This window comes from Stegodyphus dumicola, chromosome 12 (assembly GCF_044657685.1).
Source record: "Stegodyphus dumicola isolate Sdum_Otavi_A_Nest chromosome 12, ASM4465768v1".
NCBI lineage: Eukaryota > Metazoa > Arthropoda > Arachnida > Araneae > Eresidae > Stegodyphus > Stegodyphus dumicola.
The window spans coordinates 113,775,048-113,793,840 of NC_140779.1; the positions used below are offsets into that span (position 1 = coordinate 113,775,048).

Below are 18,793 nucleotides of genomic sequence, written 5' to 3' on the forward strand. Positions count from 1 at the left end.
GAAATACTTTTCTGATAGTTTTTATAACTGGTAAGAGGCTATCTGAAAATGATGTACAGTAAAATCATAACTGTAAAGCTAGAAATAAAAATATGATAAATTTAGTAAGCGCCTTTTTTTCATTTCTTCATTCACTCCAAACTTGAAAGAGATGTAAAGCATTTTTACCGTTAAATATACCTTCCATATTTATGATTTTCCTTGAGTTTTACGGTCTTTTAAAGAGATAATTAATGAAACTTTGAATATTTAATTAGAAATGAGATAATAGTATTTAGCTTAGGAATTCACTTTTTATTTGCAATAAATATTTTATTTCAGTTTAACATTGATGATACAAACAGATCTTCATTCACTTCTTCAGTCGCACTCTCGAAGCTGGTATCGGATGTTATCCAAAGCTATTATGCCTTCTCCATCAGATTTTCTGGTACGAGCGTCTAAAGAAAACTGGAAAAAAAAGAAGAAAAAAAAAAAAAAAAAAAAAAAAAAAAAGAAGAAACTATTTATTACCTGCACAATTGCAATCAATATATTTTCCTTTTTAGAAGAGAAAAGTGCTGTTGTTCTAATTTTTGGATGTTTTTACGCTGCTTATAACCATTTCAAAATTTTATTTGTATTTAACAGGAACATAATTTTTGTAAATACATCATCAGAAAATATTTCACTGCTACTTGCAGGCAATTTGTTTTTCATCATAAAAATAAAACATAACAGTTCTATTGAACTTCTGACTACGCAGTCCCCGGTAGATAGTCTTTACCGCAGTTTTAAACTTTTTCTAAAGCTTAAGTTTTCACTTTTTACTTCCCTGTACGAAGTAAAGGAAGAATTGTAATCTCGAAAAATGTCGACAGAATTTCGACATATTTCAATAGAAATATCAATTTTGACCGTTCCCGATACCATATGAATTTTTTTTTTTTCCCATCACGTCTGTACGGGAGGTCAGAATAAAGGATGAACAACTTTAGAAATTCAGAATTTAAACTGCGATTTAATTTCCCTGATTAAATATTCAGTCAGAAAAAAAGAAAAAAAAATCGGTCTAGCTAAATAAATTTCGAAGACTTCTTATAATTAAAAATGAGGACCGGTGGCGCAGTAGCTACCGCGCCGCGCAACAGCAGCACATGTCCGGGGCTCGATCCCCGGGCTGGGCAAGGTCGACTCAGCCTTTCATCTCTTGAGAAGGTCGATAAAATTAGTATCATGTTCGCTTGGGGACCAAACACCGGTCCTGCGACAAGCCGACCACTTGTCCAGGCAATATGCAGAAGCACCCCGAGGCTCACGGTCTAGAAAGCAGATATCAGGGCACTGCCGACCAGGGCTCTCTAAGGGCTGTTTGTGCTACCGAGTTTAGTTTAGAGTTTATAATTAAAAATGGTGCCCATCTCTCGAAGAAGTCCTCATTTTCATTTATACAATGATCTCGATTCGCATCACGACTGAAATGCTGCATGGAAGACTTGTGTAATTTATCAAGAATAAGTTCCTGATAAAGTATAATATGGTGAAGTGTATTTAGCACTCTCTTTGTGATTCTGCCAATTCGTCGAATATCCATTCTGGTGGAGTATACTGCCAGCGTTGTTTTTGTTGCTGCACGAAAAACTCTCAGCAATTTTCTAGGGCCACCTACTCGTCCTTTAGGTTGCTAAAGTAAATCTAACGAACAAACCTCTCTCATAAAATTGTTCCAATCAACTGTAATATTTTAACAGATGTTGAGCTAGTTATCGCACCATTTAAGCGACGTTAGTTCCTCTTTCCAACAATAGTTGAAACTCTGGGCTGTTACGATTGATATTCAGAAATCACTAAACCAATTGTCGGATCGAATGCCAATTTTTTGTTTACAATTTTTCACACTGCACTTCCACATACTTTCCTTTATAGTTTCATTTCGTGGCCATTTACGCATATTCGATTGCGAAGTAATATATCTTTTTTTTCCTGGAAAAAGATATGGCATCTTTCCACCTCCTTGGTAATTTTTTACAGTGTTTAAATTGAAAAAAAGACTGTCACGATATCATACGGTTCACTAAATTTTTGAAACTACCGTTTTCTATATAATTGGGCGGTTTATCGCGGGGCCGTCAAAAATCAAGTAGTATTACGAATCTTAGATTTCCAGATCAAATAAAGTATACGACAAGATACACCAGATTTGTGCGATTTACTTACTTTAACATCACCCTCCAGATCGACATTAATTTTGACGCTTTGCCATTCATCTTTCTTATCCACGTGTTTCATGAGGAGTTTGGATGTGTTAATGTTGTGTATCATAACATCCAAGGCCACCACTCCCCCGCCATTGAAGTATATATCGAATTTGAAGCAGGCTTTCTTGCGACCATAAGCTCCAAAGAAAGGTGTAATCAGGCGCACTTTACGAAAAGATGCATCTGCCGCGTTTACAGCCAAATAACTTCCTGAAAATGAAATGAATAAATAAAATCAGAATGGAGAAATGAGTAAATTAAGTTTATTATTATTTAGCTTTAAATTATAAAAGTTGAATTAAAATAAAATCGTAGACCAAAAAGGAACTCATAAGTAATAATTTATAAGGAGTCACCGTGCCTTAAAGAGAATTAAATTCAATGTAATCAAATGGTGATGATATTTTAATTCACCCCCCCCCCCACAAAAAGTAAAATAATTGATAAATTTAATAATTTTAGCAAGTGACTTGTAATCTTTCATCGGCAAAGTATAGCAAATTAATCTGTTTTCTTCTACACTTAAACAGTGTTGTGTGCATTTGTATCTCTCGACCAGAACAGTCTCCAGACCTCACGTCTTCCCTTGTATTATAACAATTTTGTATCTACAAGTACACTCTGCACACACACACACGAAAAAAGAGGGGCATTGTTGTATCTCCCTTTCTACTGGGGTGGTTGATGAAATTTAACTTGCGTTTTTCATGCCTGGAAAGCGCAACTTAGGGTATATATTAGATTTATATATAGCATTATTCTAACATAGGTATTTTGACACAAAATCGCGCACTTTTCTGAAATGACATACCGATTTTTTCCGTATTTTGATTGTACGACTCAAATTATGCCTAAATCAAAAATTTATCTTGGCGCACTTTTTTCAGTTTGAGCCAAGAATAATTCACTTGGGGAAATTTTAGTTTATGGTAACCTACTTTCCTTTCCCTTTCATTATGCACGAGCGAAAAAAAATTTCATCGTTCATTCTTTCAAATAATTTCCTTTATATTACATTTTTTAATCGCAGTTGTTATTTTTAGATCCTTAAACCACATTTGGCGCTATTATTCCTTAAAACAAAGATGCCAAATTTCAAAATACGCCAGTGTGTAAATTCACGTATATCTTAGGAAATTTTAAATTAAAAAAAATTAATTTTTTTTGCAGATATGCTTAGAAATACATCTTCTTTAAGATGATGGGAAAAATTTTATAGGTTATAATTCAAAAGCCTTTTCGAAAAATCTATAAAAATTGCTAAAAATACAAATTTTAAAAACAAATCAGAAAACAGCTGCGAATTTTATTTGGATTGAGCATAAATTTCGAATTGGTAAAGAAGGATCAAGTTAAGTTTAATAAAAAAAAGGCATATTAATAAATATAAACCAAATTCAATTAACATTGAGGAGTTAAAACTTTGAGAGCTAATTTTTTAATAACTACTCGTATGATTTTTTTCACAAAACTTGGGGCGCATCTTTATAATTTCAGTCGTAGAAATGAAATATGGAATATAATCGGTATGTCATTTCAGAAAAAATTCGATTTTATGTCAAAACGCCTATGTTAGAGCAATACTATATATAAATCTAATATATATCTTAAGTCACGTTTTTGAGTCATGAAAAACAGAAGTTAAATTTCGTCAACTGGCCCAGTAGAACTGGAGATACAGAACAATCTCTTTTTCTGTGTGCAAAGGTGTACGTCTTTGCCCTATATTAGAGCAATTTTAGGTTTAACATTTGGGATGCATTCGTATTATGTTGGGAATTTAATATAAGGAGTGGAATTTCATATTTGGATAGTATAGAGTTAACGGAGGCTTATTTCTAATCTGAAACTAAGAGTGTGGGTTCGAATCCTGTACTTGGCTTGGCTTTCGTGTGTGGTCCTTTCCCTTCTATTTGGGTGTGATGTCGATCACTCCTATCGGGCACCTTGGACAATATTCATAACGATGAGACGGCTAAATGATAGTGAGTTAGGCCATAATGCTGTCCACTTAGCTTTGAACTACAGTGGAACTTCGAGATACGAGCACCTCTATATACGAGAAAATCGAGATATGGGAAAAGTATGAGCGAAATTTCGTCTCTAATGACCATTGACTGGAGTAACGAGCAATGAGCCAGGCTGTTGGTATGCTGGCGCGTAACCCGATCCGGCTGGACTCAAGGAATCCCCTTGAAGCTCAAGGAATCGTCAGATCACTCAGTGTTCTTTGATCTACGTGTGAGTTAATTGTTTTTTACATTTGACGTTAAAATAATTATTTCACGATGCTTCCCAAGAAGATTATTGCCTCAGATAGTGTTGCAAAGAAACAGAAGGAAGCCATACGTAAGAAAATCACCTTAATAAAATAATGCGTGGGCGCATCATGAACTTGTGTAATGACAATATAGTGTCGCATTTTAGAGGCATCTTAAAAAGGAGACAGAGTCAAGTGTTATTAGATAAGTTTTTGGTAAAGCAACTTGCAACTAAAAGAAAGTGATTCTGACCCAGAACCTGCTTCCAGTGGGGTAAAATTCCCAAGAAGAGAGAGCCTCCCTGAATCAAAAGAGGACTCCCCTTGTTCATAGTAACCCGTTTCATCTTCCCCACATCCCTATCGCCAGTCAGGACTCTTCATAAAGGTAAACTACGGTTATATTATTTACCAGGAAAATTGATTATGTTGATATTTTTGGGGGTGTGGAACGGATTGACTGAATTTCTATTATTTTCGCTGGGGAATTTGTTTCTAGATACGAGAAATTTGCTATACGAGCTCAATGCTGGAACAAATTAAACTCGTATCTGGAGTTTCCACTGTACTTTGGGCTTACCATTTTAAATCAAATAAGTCATCGGAAACTAAGACACTACAGGTTTGTTTGAACACTCGAGTCCATTTATTTTATATTTATTACACGTTACACATTTCTTGTAATGTTGGTTCTAATATGACGTAATATGATGGTTGAAAATATAAGATTGTTCAACCTCCTCTTAAAACGAATGCAATGTTCTAAGCAAAAGTACTTTTGTATTAGATAAATATAAACTAATTGGAGTTCTGTACCAACTAATAGTTCCGTCGGCAGTCTGTACTGTTCATGCGAAGAATTTAGTTCTTAATTATGAAAACTGTATTTTGATTAGAAACATTATGAAATTAGTAATACGATGTTTAATAATTCTACAGAATGAAAAATTTTAAAGTGTGTGTTTCATATATTGTGAATCTTCTACACTGACTAGAGAACGTACTGAATTATAATTTAATTTAAACGCTCGGTATTTGTAGAAAACACGCATAATTTTATTCTTGTTTGGGGTGCGTTTTCAAAATATTAACTCAGTTATTAAAAATTTGAGGAATACCTTTGAGAAACTGAGTTTATAATTAGCAAATGCAATTCAAATAGACTGTAAGTCTGTTTTCTATTAAATTTTATTAGTTGCTCGTCCGACGTATATGCTGTTTAAAATACTTGAAATTAATTCTACTTCCAGCATTAAACTGTATTAAACTCCATATGAATGCAATAAAACAACACAATGCAATAAATTATGATATACAATTATATATTATATTTTACTATATTTTATTGCATCGTGTTATTTCACTATATGCACGTTACGAAACATTGAAAAAGTCGTACCTGTTCTGCCTCCTAGTGCTCCTTTCTGAATTTTCCAATTCGTTTTCTGGTTATTTTCGTGGTTTACCATACCGCACATATCCACTTCGAAATCGCATGTAAAGTCAGGGACATCTGGGGGTGGTGGGCGCTTATTTCCTGAGAAAGAGTTTTGACATTAGGGACATTAGGGAAACCTAATTTACATGATCATGAGATAACTAGTTTGTATACTGTTTTGTTTTAAAAATGGTATTATTTAATCTATACCTGGGTAGCAATTTTGCTGTTGCTATTGCTAGACCATTTTTTCTAAGATACACAATTTGTATAAAATGGGAAATAAATACATCTGTATGTTTTAATTCAGAATTAGAATTTTCTGCGATTCTTTCCAGTTGATATCAGTTCTTTTTAGTTGATGTTCTTTCCAGTTGATATCACTGCGAAACATTGAAAGTTTTCCTTGGGTTTGCTTTCTAGCGGCTACACTCTACAGGTTTTTTTTTTTTTTTTTCGTTTATTTCCTCTATAATTAGTGTCTTTCTCGATAGCGTGCCCTCCTCAGGAAAATAATTCCTTTATTCTTTGGTTAGATTCTCAAAAAGATTAAAACCACTGTTACGAATTCTGTATATGTATATATATATATAAAACTAATTTTAGTGAAATTATTTGTACATTATAATACCTCTTGCATAATTATAATATCTCTTGCATAATTATAATATGAAAGATCTCAAGAACGCGAAGCATCGCCGGAAAAACAGGGTTACAGGATAAGTCCATTTAACATTGAAGTAAAATGACTAGCGACGTAGCACCAAGCTAGAGATGGTTTTGGTGACTAATTTTTGTCTCCAGTTTGGTGAGAAACAGCCAAAAGTTGCCAAAATTGACGACTATTTGGCGAAATTTTAGTTCGATTTCTATGTAATCGTAGTTGTGTATGCCTTGCAGCAGTTTCGAGAAATCGAAGGTACTGGAAATTTCTAGGCGGACTGGCAGAAGTTATATAGTTATATAAGACACTTATATAACTTATATAGTTATATAAGACAGCAGAGAGCATCAGTTTTCAATTGAGTTCAAAGTTTCAGAGCACTGAGAGATACCTGTGTGAGCTTACGCACTTGAGGCTTGTAGAACTTCGAAATAACATTAGGTTATTTCGATGCAGGAAACATGAAAAATGAGCAATGCCCTCGCCGGGGCTCCAACCTTGAACATCTCGAACACGCGCCGAGTGTGCTGGGCATTACACCACGAAAGCATGCTAAGGAGGCGGGAGATATACCTTACATAATCCCCTTTTAAAGGGCGGCTGGGGATTAGGGGACACAATCGCCAAATCCTACTGGTGTAGAATAATCATACGTCACTTTTTTTTAGTTCGGGCGCCACTGTAGAGACATTAGGTTATTTTGAAACAAGAAACATGAAAAATAAGCGATGCTCTCGACGGAACTCGAACCTCCCAAAAACGTGCCGAGTGTGCTGGCCATTACGCCACAAAGGCATGCTAAGAAGGCAGGAGAAATACCTTATAAGCTTTTGGTATTGTCTTTTGTGTTTAACATTCTTAGTACTTTGAAATTCTAACTACTGATTGTGCTCTATTATACTGGGAAGAGATTAGGAATAATTTCGGATGAAACGTTTCAGAACTGCCAGGTGTTTTGGAAAAATGAATTTCATCAAGCTATGATCGGTTCGGTTCTATGTGCATTTAATCTATTACGAACAACATACGACCTTAAGAGTACAATGGGAATCTAGCTTGAGTGTTTTTTTATACGATAGTAAAATAAAAGCTGTACACTTATGAATTTTATCTAAGTACAGCACCTAAAAGACCAAAAAGTAAAGTGCTTTAAATGTCATTAAAAAATTTACATGTTTCAGAAGTAGGTAATGAAATTCTGTGCATGACCACAGGCGTAGTAGAAAAGTCGCTTAATGCGAAGATTAAGAATGAAGATAAATATAATCATCATTTTGTCCAAAAGATTTAGAAATAGAATAACCTTATCATTAGAGAAAATTTAATAAACATAAAGACATTGATTTATACAAGTGATATAACGAATTTTATGTAACTTTTTATATACGGGAAAGAATTTTCTGTGCTTCATGGATTATAACTTGAGTTCATAGTTCTTACATGTACATGAAGTACGTTAATTGCTAAAAAGATTCATGATTGCGAAGATTAATTTCATAATGTCGTATTTGAAAAGAAATATGGTAATGCAGAATTAAGAATTAGGTGAATAGGCAACCCTAAATTCTCGTAGATTCTGGAATATGAACAAATGCCAAGTTGCTTTTTGCCTAATTTTAAGGGTGGCTTCTTGTAAATATCCTGGATAAAGCCGTCGTTATGTGAGGTGAATCTTTTTTTAATCCTTTATTAGGATATTTGTTTGATATAGAAACTCAGATGAAATGATAGCGAGAAAGCATATTGTTGTGCGAAATGCTAAAAGATTATATCATATTCTTGCCTGAAGTCCCTCATCCGAGCTTCCCCTCTTTTACGCAAAAGAGTTCATGGGAAGTGTTCAGTTTTGCAAAACATGTGACAATACACACGGTACAAACTTGTGTCTGAAGGTATCACGTTAAATTTTAAAGTCATCTTTACAGCTGTAGAGTTAAATCAAACTCATACTAACAGCTGAAAATAATTACTCGTCTTCTGTCGTAATCTGTTGATATGTATGTATTATTTGAAGATAGATATCAATAAGATTTCCGAGAAACTGTTTTCATCTTCTTTGAATTATTCTAAAACTGCAGACCACGCTCAGAATGACGTGGATAGGGCAAAACATATTTTAAATCTGAACGTAGTGTATAAGTTACAGAATATATTTCTTTGCTTATCTATGGCCTGTAAAATAACAAACGAAAACGTAAATGTTAGAAATTCACGTACATTATAAATTTATAAGAATATTTAATGAATCAAAATATTTTATTTCGCATAATTATAAAATATTTTAATTAAAATAATAATTTCTGGAAGGAAGAAATTTAGGCATAAAATAAAAGCGGAATAAAATTTCTGATCTAGATTTACTACTACCAGTCTTAAGATGCTATGCTTACCAAAGCATTCATACAGCTTGTTGATCCTTCTGACGTCACTATCACTAAGTCCAGGTTTGTTATTGATCAAGCCAATGACGACGCCTTCCTTCTTTGGACGCATAGTCATCGATTTGCGGTCTTTTGCAAAAGCATATTCCCCATATAACATTATAGATTTGTAATCGAATTCTTCGCCCAAAAGGTTGTTCTCCCATGGCTTCAGTTTTAGGAAGTTATGCTCAGAACCTTGAAATAAATAAATGAAATTACAGTTTGTTAATACCAGTCTGTTGACAAACAGATTTTGGAGATCAACAACGCTGTCCAAATTCAGAACATTCCACATGTGGTAGAATGCTTTCTCTAAGCTAAAAGTAGCTTCTATCAATTTTTACGCTATCTCTCATGTACACATTGCATTAAACTACACAGTAATTGATTTATTAGAGTCATTTCTTAATACAATAAGTGTAATTATAAATGAGCAATTTTTCTACCTGGTTTGATATTGTCCCACATAATTTCCAAGTAGTCATCCCTATCTGACCTACTGTGCTCGTGCCACAACCCGATCGCATGTCCTAGTTCATGCACAGCAGATACTTTGTCATGGCAACCTTCACTCAAAGAAATTTCTTGTTCACCACCTTTGCGACCAACAGAAGACCAGCAGCTAAATCAAAGAAAAAATTTCGATCTAATCGATTGAATTAATTAAGCTAGTTGTTGAAACTGAAGTTACTTACCATGAGATGAAGACTTCGGATTTCCTTCAGAAAGCTTATCAAAGTTAAGTGATTAAGTTAAGTGCTCCATTAATCCATTAAAGTTAAGTGCTCTATTCATCCATTCATCGCCTGTCCATACTCTGGCAATAATGCGATACAATGATGGATGATGGTATGAAATTAGTTTTCTTTCTTATTCCTAACCAACACACGATGAAGTAAATTTCTTTACTAAATTCTTTAATTATGTTCATAAGTAAGAGAATGTTTTTCAAATTAAAAACACAAACAATTCCCTATGAGCCGCCTAGACGATGTAGGGGTTAGGGAAGCCTACTGCGGTACCGAAGTACCCGGGCTCGAATCCTGGAGAAGGCCTGGATGTTTGTAAATGTATAATGTCAGTGCGGTATGGAGGCACTCTAAATATGCGTCGAGCCGAAAGTCTTTTCGTGTAGACTGTTGGTAGGAGAGAGTGATGGGAGACCTTCAGACCTCCCCCTCCCGGGGTGCTCTTCCTCAAAACTGGAGTGGAAATAGAAGTCCTTGAGGTTGTGGCAACCATTCTTCCATCAAATCCATGGGCAAGACAGCAACAACAACAATTCCCCATGAACCACAAAGTATCACGTGGGGCTTACAGAAGTAGGTATGAAACACAATACAGAAAAACAATAAAGACAATCTTTAACAAAAAAAAAAAAAAAAAAAAAAAACTTTATGGAGGATTATATTAATTACAAATTAATTAATTAATTATTTTACAAAAATAGTCAAAGGCACTTCTCTTGGAAATAAATTGATGAAGATCAGGAGGCCCAGTTAATATTCATATTTTTATCTGTCACTTTTAAGATCTTTCTTTCACTGTCAAATTTAGAACACGTTTTCCTTGCCATCGACGCTGCAATCACAAAAAGTCTCTGGACTCAAATCTACTCATAACTTTCAAAGTTCATAGCCAGTAGGGAAATGGATCATTCTATAACTTGTAAAAGAATGATGACATGGCGATCTCATTTTGATGAAAGGGAAACGTCTCTTAATTAAGGTCCCTTTATTTGAAGTAATGTATTCATGATTCCACAAGTCCACAATAATTTCAGTCATGACTTTCCTATGAAATTGATTTAGGGTTGTCAATATCCCTAAATCGTTTGGTGGCAGTTTTTCCAAGAAAATCGGCTCGTTCATTCTCAACAACACCCGTATGTCCACAACAAATGTAAAAGCAATCACGTTTTAAGTTATGTTTTCAAGTTGTCTTTGAATTTCGATGATTATATTATTATTAGAAGAAGAAATACATTTTCGGATATTCAAAATTGTAGTGCCTTACTCATTTGAGAATTAATCTTCTAGAAATTAAAAATATAGAACGTACAATCTTATGTTTAAAATGAACTCTTCAAAATGAAAAAGCTAAATAGTAGGAGAAAACTTCGCTATGATATAATTTCATTGTAAATTACAGAACAAATAGTGAATTGTGTACATAGTTGATAAAGAAAAGACTTAATTACCTAAGATATATCTATGCATTTATTTCACTGAATCGCTTCGTCACGAAGCTTGCAACAAACATTTTTCTCAAATGGCAATGCTTGTTTTTTTATCAAAAATTTGCGGGAGGAATTAAAGCAACCACCTTGGGGCAGTTCGGTTGTCTTTTACAGAAGAAAAGATAAAAATAACTTATCAGGCGCAAATTCACGATTATCACATGTGCATGGTTGCCAAAGTTTGGCACATTTTTGAACATTTGGCGACTTCTGCTAAGGTGGTTGCGATAATACGTAAATACCGTAAAACTTTGTAAAAGGTATCTTCTAGATATTAAAAAGGCGGCAGGTAGTCTTCTTTACACCTTTTATTAACATACGACAAAAAATATTCAGTTATCTCATCAAAGCGGTTATGAAGGTTACGCGTAACAGATGCATATTTTAAATCATATTAAATTAAGCAATAGTTTTTTTTTCTTACCGTAAAGTCTCATAAAAAATAAGATGGAAGGCAGTACTTACAGTAACTTCATTTGGTTACAAAATAACAATATGATCTATGTCCGTAAAATACCTTTTACTGGCTTTATTTACGGAATCATTGGTCGTAGACATATACTTTCAGATATAAAAATACTTTAAATAAGAAAATTATTCATTTGACGGCAATTCTGAATTAAAGAATTTGTGGAACTTCAAAAACGTAACTTTTACACAGTCCCCCCGTCTCTTATAGTTATATTTAATAAGAGTTTATGCTCATTCCTAAAAAGAATTTGTAACCATTACTACAAAATTCACCAAGATCACGTTCAGAATCGTACATAAATTGAACAGCGAAATGTTCGCACTCATACGTAACTAAAAATGAGAAATGAATTTTGAAAAACGCTAATTGATTAAAACGGTTTTCTACTATGCAGACTGTCGGGAAAGGTATTCATCAACGTATTTGTTTTCAAAAAGGATATACAGAGAACGAAGTGATTCCGTGAATAGAAAAGAAATTAAATATTACTCAGTGACAGTTTTCGGAAACTAAATTTAAGTTTCTTGCAAACAAATATGATTATTAGTTAGTTAAAAAGTATTTGTTATGTTCTTATTTGTCTTTATTTTATTTATTCTACACATGCTAAACGGACGAAAGAAATGTATGGTTTAATATAGTTCTTTCTATTCTTAAAATACTTATTTTATACACAAAATGCACAAAAGAAAAATACATGTTCTAAAAATCCATGAATTAATATCCTTGCATAATTATTATGATAAATATCAACCGACTGTTTGAGTTACTATTTCAGTCAAAACAATTTTAGCTGTCCGCCGAAAACATCGCGGCAAAAATATCGCCGACGAAAACGTCGCGGAGAAAACAACGCAAGGCGAAAACGTCGTGGTACAAAACATCGTGGAAGAACAGAAAGCAAGGAGAAAACATTCTGGTACAAAATATCGTGGTCGAAAATAAAGGAGTTCAAAAACTTCGCAGTTTAAAACCATTGTAGTCAAAAATATTGTGATCAAAATTAAAGTACCTACAAGTCATTGTATGACGATAACAACAGTCACATGCGTTTTCGAGTTTTAAAAGTTGTAAACGCATGTTCGTATAAATGATTTACGAGAGCAAGAAGGAAAGAGGAATTCTTTTACTTCTATATTTCATATTTTTGAACGAACTAATAAATTTTTGCTGAAAAAATAAGAAGAAAATTTAAGCATTTAAAAATTGAAAATGAGTAGAAAATTAATGTAACTTATAGGACTTGAATTTGCATAGTTAATTAACAAATGTCATTAATAAATCAACCGTTTTTTATAAAGTTTTACTTATAATTTTTTTATGAAAAATATAGTCTAAAAATGGTTAGATAAAGGAAGATAAATAACTGCTTGAGGTTACCTCTATAAAAATTGCTTGGTTAATGATCAAATTATTTTTTTGCACATTTTTTATTCTGATAATGTTTTAGCAAAAATTATATTTGTTTCCGGTTATTCTTAAAGTGTTGTTAACATTTTCATGTAAAGCGCGCAATAATTTTTTTTTTTTTTTTTTTTTTTTTTTTTTTTTTTTTTTTTTTTTTTTGAATGTCGATTTGTTAGTTACAAAGAAAGTCAGTTACATAATATGTCAGAATGGGATTTCAAAAACGCATGTGTGCGATGTTATCGTCATGCGATGATTTGTAGGTACTTTATCTTTTACCACAATACTTTCGACGACGATGTTTCTAAACTGCGAAGATTTTTAACCGCTTTATTTTCGGTCACGATATTTTGTAACAGGATGTTTTAGACCTGCGATGTTTTATTTTCTCCCACGATGTTTTCTCCACGACATTTTCGTTCGCGAAAATTTCAACTGTAACCTAATTTTACTAATTTTATTATTAATTCCTAATTTTATTATTCAGTTATTTATAAAATCTAATCAAAATTATAACTGAAATAATAAAATTAGGAATTAAATTTCAAACTACTGTTTAATCTGATTGTTTTATTTTCTGCTCCACAATTTTTTCTTTATAGCAAATTTCTCTGAAAATTAACTTAATTTACTTATTTAAAATTATTAAATTTATACAAACTTGTACAAGAGCATACGTACCCTGTGACTATGGTGAGTTTAATATAATCCCTCGTAGAAGCAGTTTTTGGTTGGAATCTGATGCATGTCTTTGATTCATATTCATGCATAGCTTCTTTAATGATATCTTTTACATCTCCTATTAAAAAATTACACATTTGTAAAGTTTTGATTTTCAGACAATGTAATATTTACCAAATGCCCATGCACTTAAATGCAATAATATGAAAGTTATTTTAAACAAATTTTATGTTTTTAATCTATTACATACTCAATTTCCAGTCAATTTCGTAATAAACGACTCCGTCTGGCCAGAGCTCGGCTTCATCAACCACAGCATTCCTGTCCTACAGAAATTTTGCAAGAAAATATTTTATTCTTTTCAGAAAAATGGCGTATGAGAAATGCATATTTTGTTTTATAATTGTGTCTTAAAAATCAGAAAGCCGAGAAAATATTTTACGTATATTAAATTTATACGTATAATTTGTACGTAAAATATTTATATATTAAATATTTTACGTATATTTTACGTATAATTTATATGAATATGGCGTATATTTTAATGGCATAGATTATTTCACCATAGTATAAAGTTTGACTTGTTTTGGTAACATAAATTAACTCCAAACTCCTAATAGGCTGGGAGCGAATTATCTTTGGACTAAAATTACCGACAGAGTCTAGAAAAGGCTTAAATAAACCTTTTTATTAAATCAGAACGTAAACATAAAATGTACTTCTTGTGCTTACAATTCAGACAATCACTTGTTGAGGGATAACATACGGTAGCACGCAAATTTAAGTTTAAATTAAAACTAAGCTAGTTGCCAAAGGCTACACAATTCAGTTTAACACGAAGTTGGCTTATAACCCACGCCGGCGTAATTATTCAAATATCGCTAATTGTAATGTAAGGCTACAAATTTTATCTGAGCTAGCAGCAACTACTAACGTGGTCTCGAGAGGCAGAACACATTCTATCTTACAAACCCAAAACCTTCCTTTAAATACTGTCTCTTTCTATCTCATTTACATTCTGGTAGGGAAACGGAAACGAGAAGTGACAGTAAAGATCCAAAATATAAAATAATTGGCTAGCGAAAAATAATAGTAAAAACCTTACAATAGATTTATCATAGCAATTTGAAATATTATTCATATATTTGTAAATTCTTAAATATATTATTTTTATGTCTGTGCTAAAGAACTTACAAACATGTGACTTCTTAGTAAACTTATTCTTTGCTGTGAACTTCATAAATAATGAACAATGAAATATAAATACATTATTAGTACTTTTCATTTAATTTTTTTTTGAGAAGTATATTCGAATTTCAATTAAAATTTCACCAAATATCATGCTTTTACTAACATATTAATAATACCATAAAAATAATTTTTGTTACACTTACCGTGAGTGCATAAGGATCAATACCAGCTATGTCCCCTTCAAACATGTCTGTAAAAAGTTTAAATAGGAAAGATGATTATCCATAGCCATTAAAATAGGCCCACTTCAAATAAATCTGATTCATAGTTAGCAGCCTAATATTCAAAAGCACTGTTTTCAAAATCAGGAGACACTTAGCGTTCTGAAACATAACATTTAAAAAAAATCTGTTTCTTAAAAATAAACAAGTTTTCAACTAAAAAAATCATTCCCATCTATCTGCATGTACATAAAATGCAAATGTTGGGTTGGCAAGAAAGTAAATTCGGTTTGTACAAATAGAGAGCGTTATGTTAGTTTCGTTATTCTTCTAGTCAGTCTTCTAGTTTTTTTTTTTTTTTTTTAAAGATTTATCAGCTGATACTTTTAGATGGCTATAGAAACAAATTCCGGGTATTTTTGTTTACAACTGTTAGTTTACGACCAATTTTAATATGGGGTGCAAAAATAAACAAAATTCAAACAAATTTCGACAAATTTTACTTCTATATTTTCATAAAGGCAAGAAAAAGGTTGAGGCTCACAAAGAGATGCATGAACTAATTTAGAAATCAAACAACAAAAATCAGCGGTATATTTTCAAATTTTTACAGGACTAGTTTCGCTGGTTTTACCAAACCACCATCCTCAGCTGCGGAAGCACAAATGAACAAGATAAGATATAATAATCAGATAAGATAAGAAAGCCTGGACCGAAAATAAGCTAGTGGCGCCATCTGTTGATGAAATCAACAGATGGCGCCACTAGCTGAAAAAGAAAGTTTATGATAGCTATGACAGATAGTTATGAAGTTTATGATAGTTATGAAATTTATGATAGATATGATATGAAGTTTATGATGTTGATTAGAACGCATGTGTCGGAACTGGTTTTAAAAATTCCGTCGAGACTTTTCGCTTGAAGATGACCAACGTTCTGGCCGATCTTCCTAAGTTGATGATGACAAAAATTAAAGCCATATTTGAATAGAATCGTCATATCACTATTCAAAAGATTGCAAAACGTCTAAATGTATCACACACAACAATTCAAAATCACATAAGATGTCTTGGGCTCGTTAAGAGGCTCGATATTCGGGTTCTACATGAATTGAAAGGATCAATATTTGTGATAACCATTTCAAATGCAATGCAGTCGACCGTTTTCTGAAATAAATTATCATCGATAATAAAAAATGGACCATCTTTAATAATATTAATCGAAAAAGATCACGGTCGAGGCATGATGAATCAATACAAATCATATAGAAAACTAAATTGCTCTCAGTTTAGTGGGATTACAAAGATGTATATTTTGAGCTGCTTCCAAGCAACGAAAGGATCAACTCAGATGTTTACTGCCAACAACTTATGAAACTGGAGGAAGCAGTCAAAGAGAAAAGAGCAGATTTGGAAAATCAAAATGGTATCGTGTTCCACCAAGACAATGCGAGGCTTCATACATCTTTAGACACACTTACACTTCTTTATACACACATACTTGGTTGGGAAGTTATGTGGCATGCCCCATGCAGCCTTCGATCGTGTACCATTGGATTATCATTTTCTTCGAAATTTACAAAACTTCTTAAATGGTAAAAATTTCAGTAACAACGATGACCTCAAATCGCACTTGGTTGAGGTTTTTGCTGATAGATACCAAACTCCTATCAGCGCGGAATCATAAAATTACCAGAAAGATGACGAGCGGAAGGTATTTGACTGATTAACGTTTATTTTTTTATATAGAAAAAATGTAGTTTTATTTCACACTAAAAAATCAAAACTACATTCTTGCAACCCGATATTATAATTGATTATTCAGAAACGCATCATATAAATTTCATTTATCAAATTCTATCAGTTTTTACTCAAATTTAATTTGCCCTCTTTCTTCTTAACTTGTATAGGTTATCTTCAAACAAAGAAATGAATGTGAATTGTAAATTAAACTTGAGAAAAGTTGACGATAGGATCGCTTTTCAAAATCGTTTCAATTTTTTGGATTAAAAATTAAGTCTATCAGAATAAATTAGCTTAACTTCTTACAACATATTACAGTTGCCGCAATTAAGTTTTAAATATTCTTAGCTACATTATAAGTAATATCCGTTACGCTATTTTAAAACAAAAACGACTAATTAGCACTGTTTTCAGAAGGAAAAAAGATTTTTTTCTTAATTACTACTAAAGCGACATTTTATCTTAAATATTATTACCTGTAAATGAATGTACATGTAGTTGAAATTAGCAATTAAATGATAATTACCTTCATTTTCCATAGGATTGTTCGCAAGGACGTCTGAAATAAGAAATTATACAGTTTTACTTACAAAAGATTTCAGTATTATAAACTTAACAAATAAAACAAAAATAAAAAAAGATAACAAAGTAAAATAAATTTCGCAGTAAGTAAAATCAACAGCACTAAGTTAAAGATAACAAAGCATTGAAACTTGTATTTGATTTCATTACTATTATAAACCTATTTTAAAATTTACTATGATTGTTATCATTTCTTAATTCTTTTACTTACTGCATCTCTGGAATTTAACTCGATTAACGGGAGCTTAAATAAATGTTATATAAGGCTGACTGATTTGTTAATTCATCATAGCAAAGCGCAACGAAAGGTATTTGCCTCCCTCCGAGCGTTACGGGTTTAGTTCTGAAACTTCGAAGTCCCCCAAAATGTCATGAATAAATGGTATTTTCTTGATTATAATTAAAAAGCGAGTTTCTCCTTTTGTAGCTTGATTTCTTTTCTTTCAATATACATCCAATCCGAAATCGAACGAACACACTTAAAGCTGGCAGAAATTTTTATATGTAATGAATACGAAAGCCACCGTTCTACGCGGAATTTTCCATCCGTAAAGCTGAGAGGATGCTCCTTGGTGGACTTTTCTAGGAAAAACTGCACCGTACTAACATGGGAAAAACTGAGAAACCTTCTGCGATAAGACAGTTCATCAGCCTAGATAAGATTTAGTCATATGCTATTGAAACAATAAATAAACCTATTATGCATAGCGAACGTTATAATGACTGAGAAAGAAAGTGTTATTTTTAAAGTAACTTCTGGAAGGAATGGACCAATTGTTTTGTTTTGTGTGACTGACAGTGTTAACCATGTTTCATAATACCTATGTAATTGTGCATCACCTCCGTTTTTTTTTAACTCATGCAACTGTGCAACATAGTAATAGCGTATAAAGATTTCTATAACAGCATTTCTTACATGTAACAGTACAAATTATGTAACTGTGAGAAATCGTAACCTAAGTATCAAATATACGGTATATCACTGGTTTGTAACTGAATTCATAATGTTGTAACATACACAATGCCGAAAGTTGGAGTTATAATCGTCTTTAGCTTGACCTTTGTACAAGTAACTTTTAATCACAAGATTTAGTAACCTTAATTTTGCACTAGATCAAGATCATTATTACTTTGTTTCTTCTTCATAACTGTTTATTTTCCTATTGTATTAAGATTATAATATCTGAATGTTTTTAGTTGCTCCAAGCAAAGATGACAATGTAATTATTCTTGGAT

The 18,793-nt window shown here is 32.5% G+C and overlaps 1 protein-coding gene across 3 annotated transcripts in view; it reads right to left on the reverse strand.

Annotated features, from left to right (window-relative positions):
* Positions 1 to 273: 273 nt before the first annotated feature.
* LOC118189731 (astacin-like metalloprotease toxin 1) overlaps positions 274 to 18,793 on the reverse strand; it is a 54,069-nt gene continuing 35,549 nt past the window's right edge. For all 3 annotated transcript variants that reach the window (XM_035360392.2, XM_035360393.2, XM_085806813.1), the window contains exons 2-10: positions 17,502 to 17,534; positions 15,216 to 15,262; positions 14,072 to 14,147; positions 13,822 to 13,939; positions 9,469 to 9,644; positions 8,990 to 9,217; positions 5,897 to 6,034; positions 2,197 to 2,447; positions 274 to 450 (exon numbers count right to left, since the gene is read on the reverse strand). In XM_035360392.2, coding sequence (XP_035216283.2) covers positions 361 to 450; positions 2,197 to 2,447; positions 5,897 to 6,034; positions 8,990 to 9,217; positions 9,469 to 9,644; positions 13,822 to 13,939; positions 14,072 to 14,147; positions 15,216 to 15,262; positions 17,502 to 17,534 — 1,157 coding nt within the window. In that variant the 3' untranslated portion in view covers positions 274 to 360. The remainder of the gene's footprint in view (positions 451 to 2,196; positions 2,448 to 5,896; positions 6,035 to 8,989; positions 9,218 to 9,468; positions 9,645 to 13,821; positions 13,940 to 14,071; positions 14,148 to 15,215; positions 15,263 to 17,501; positions 17,535 to 18,793) is intronic.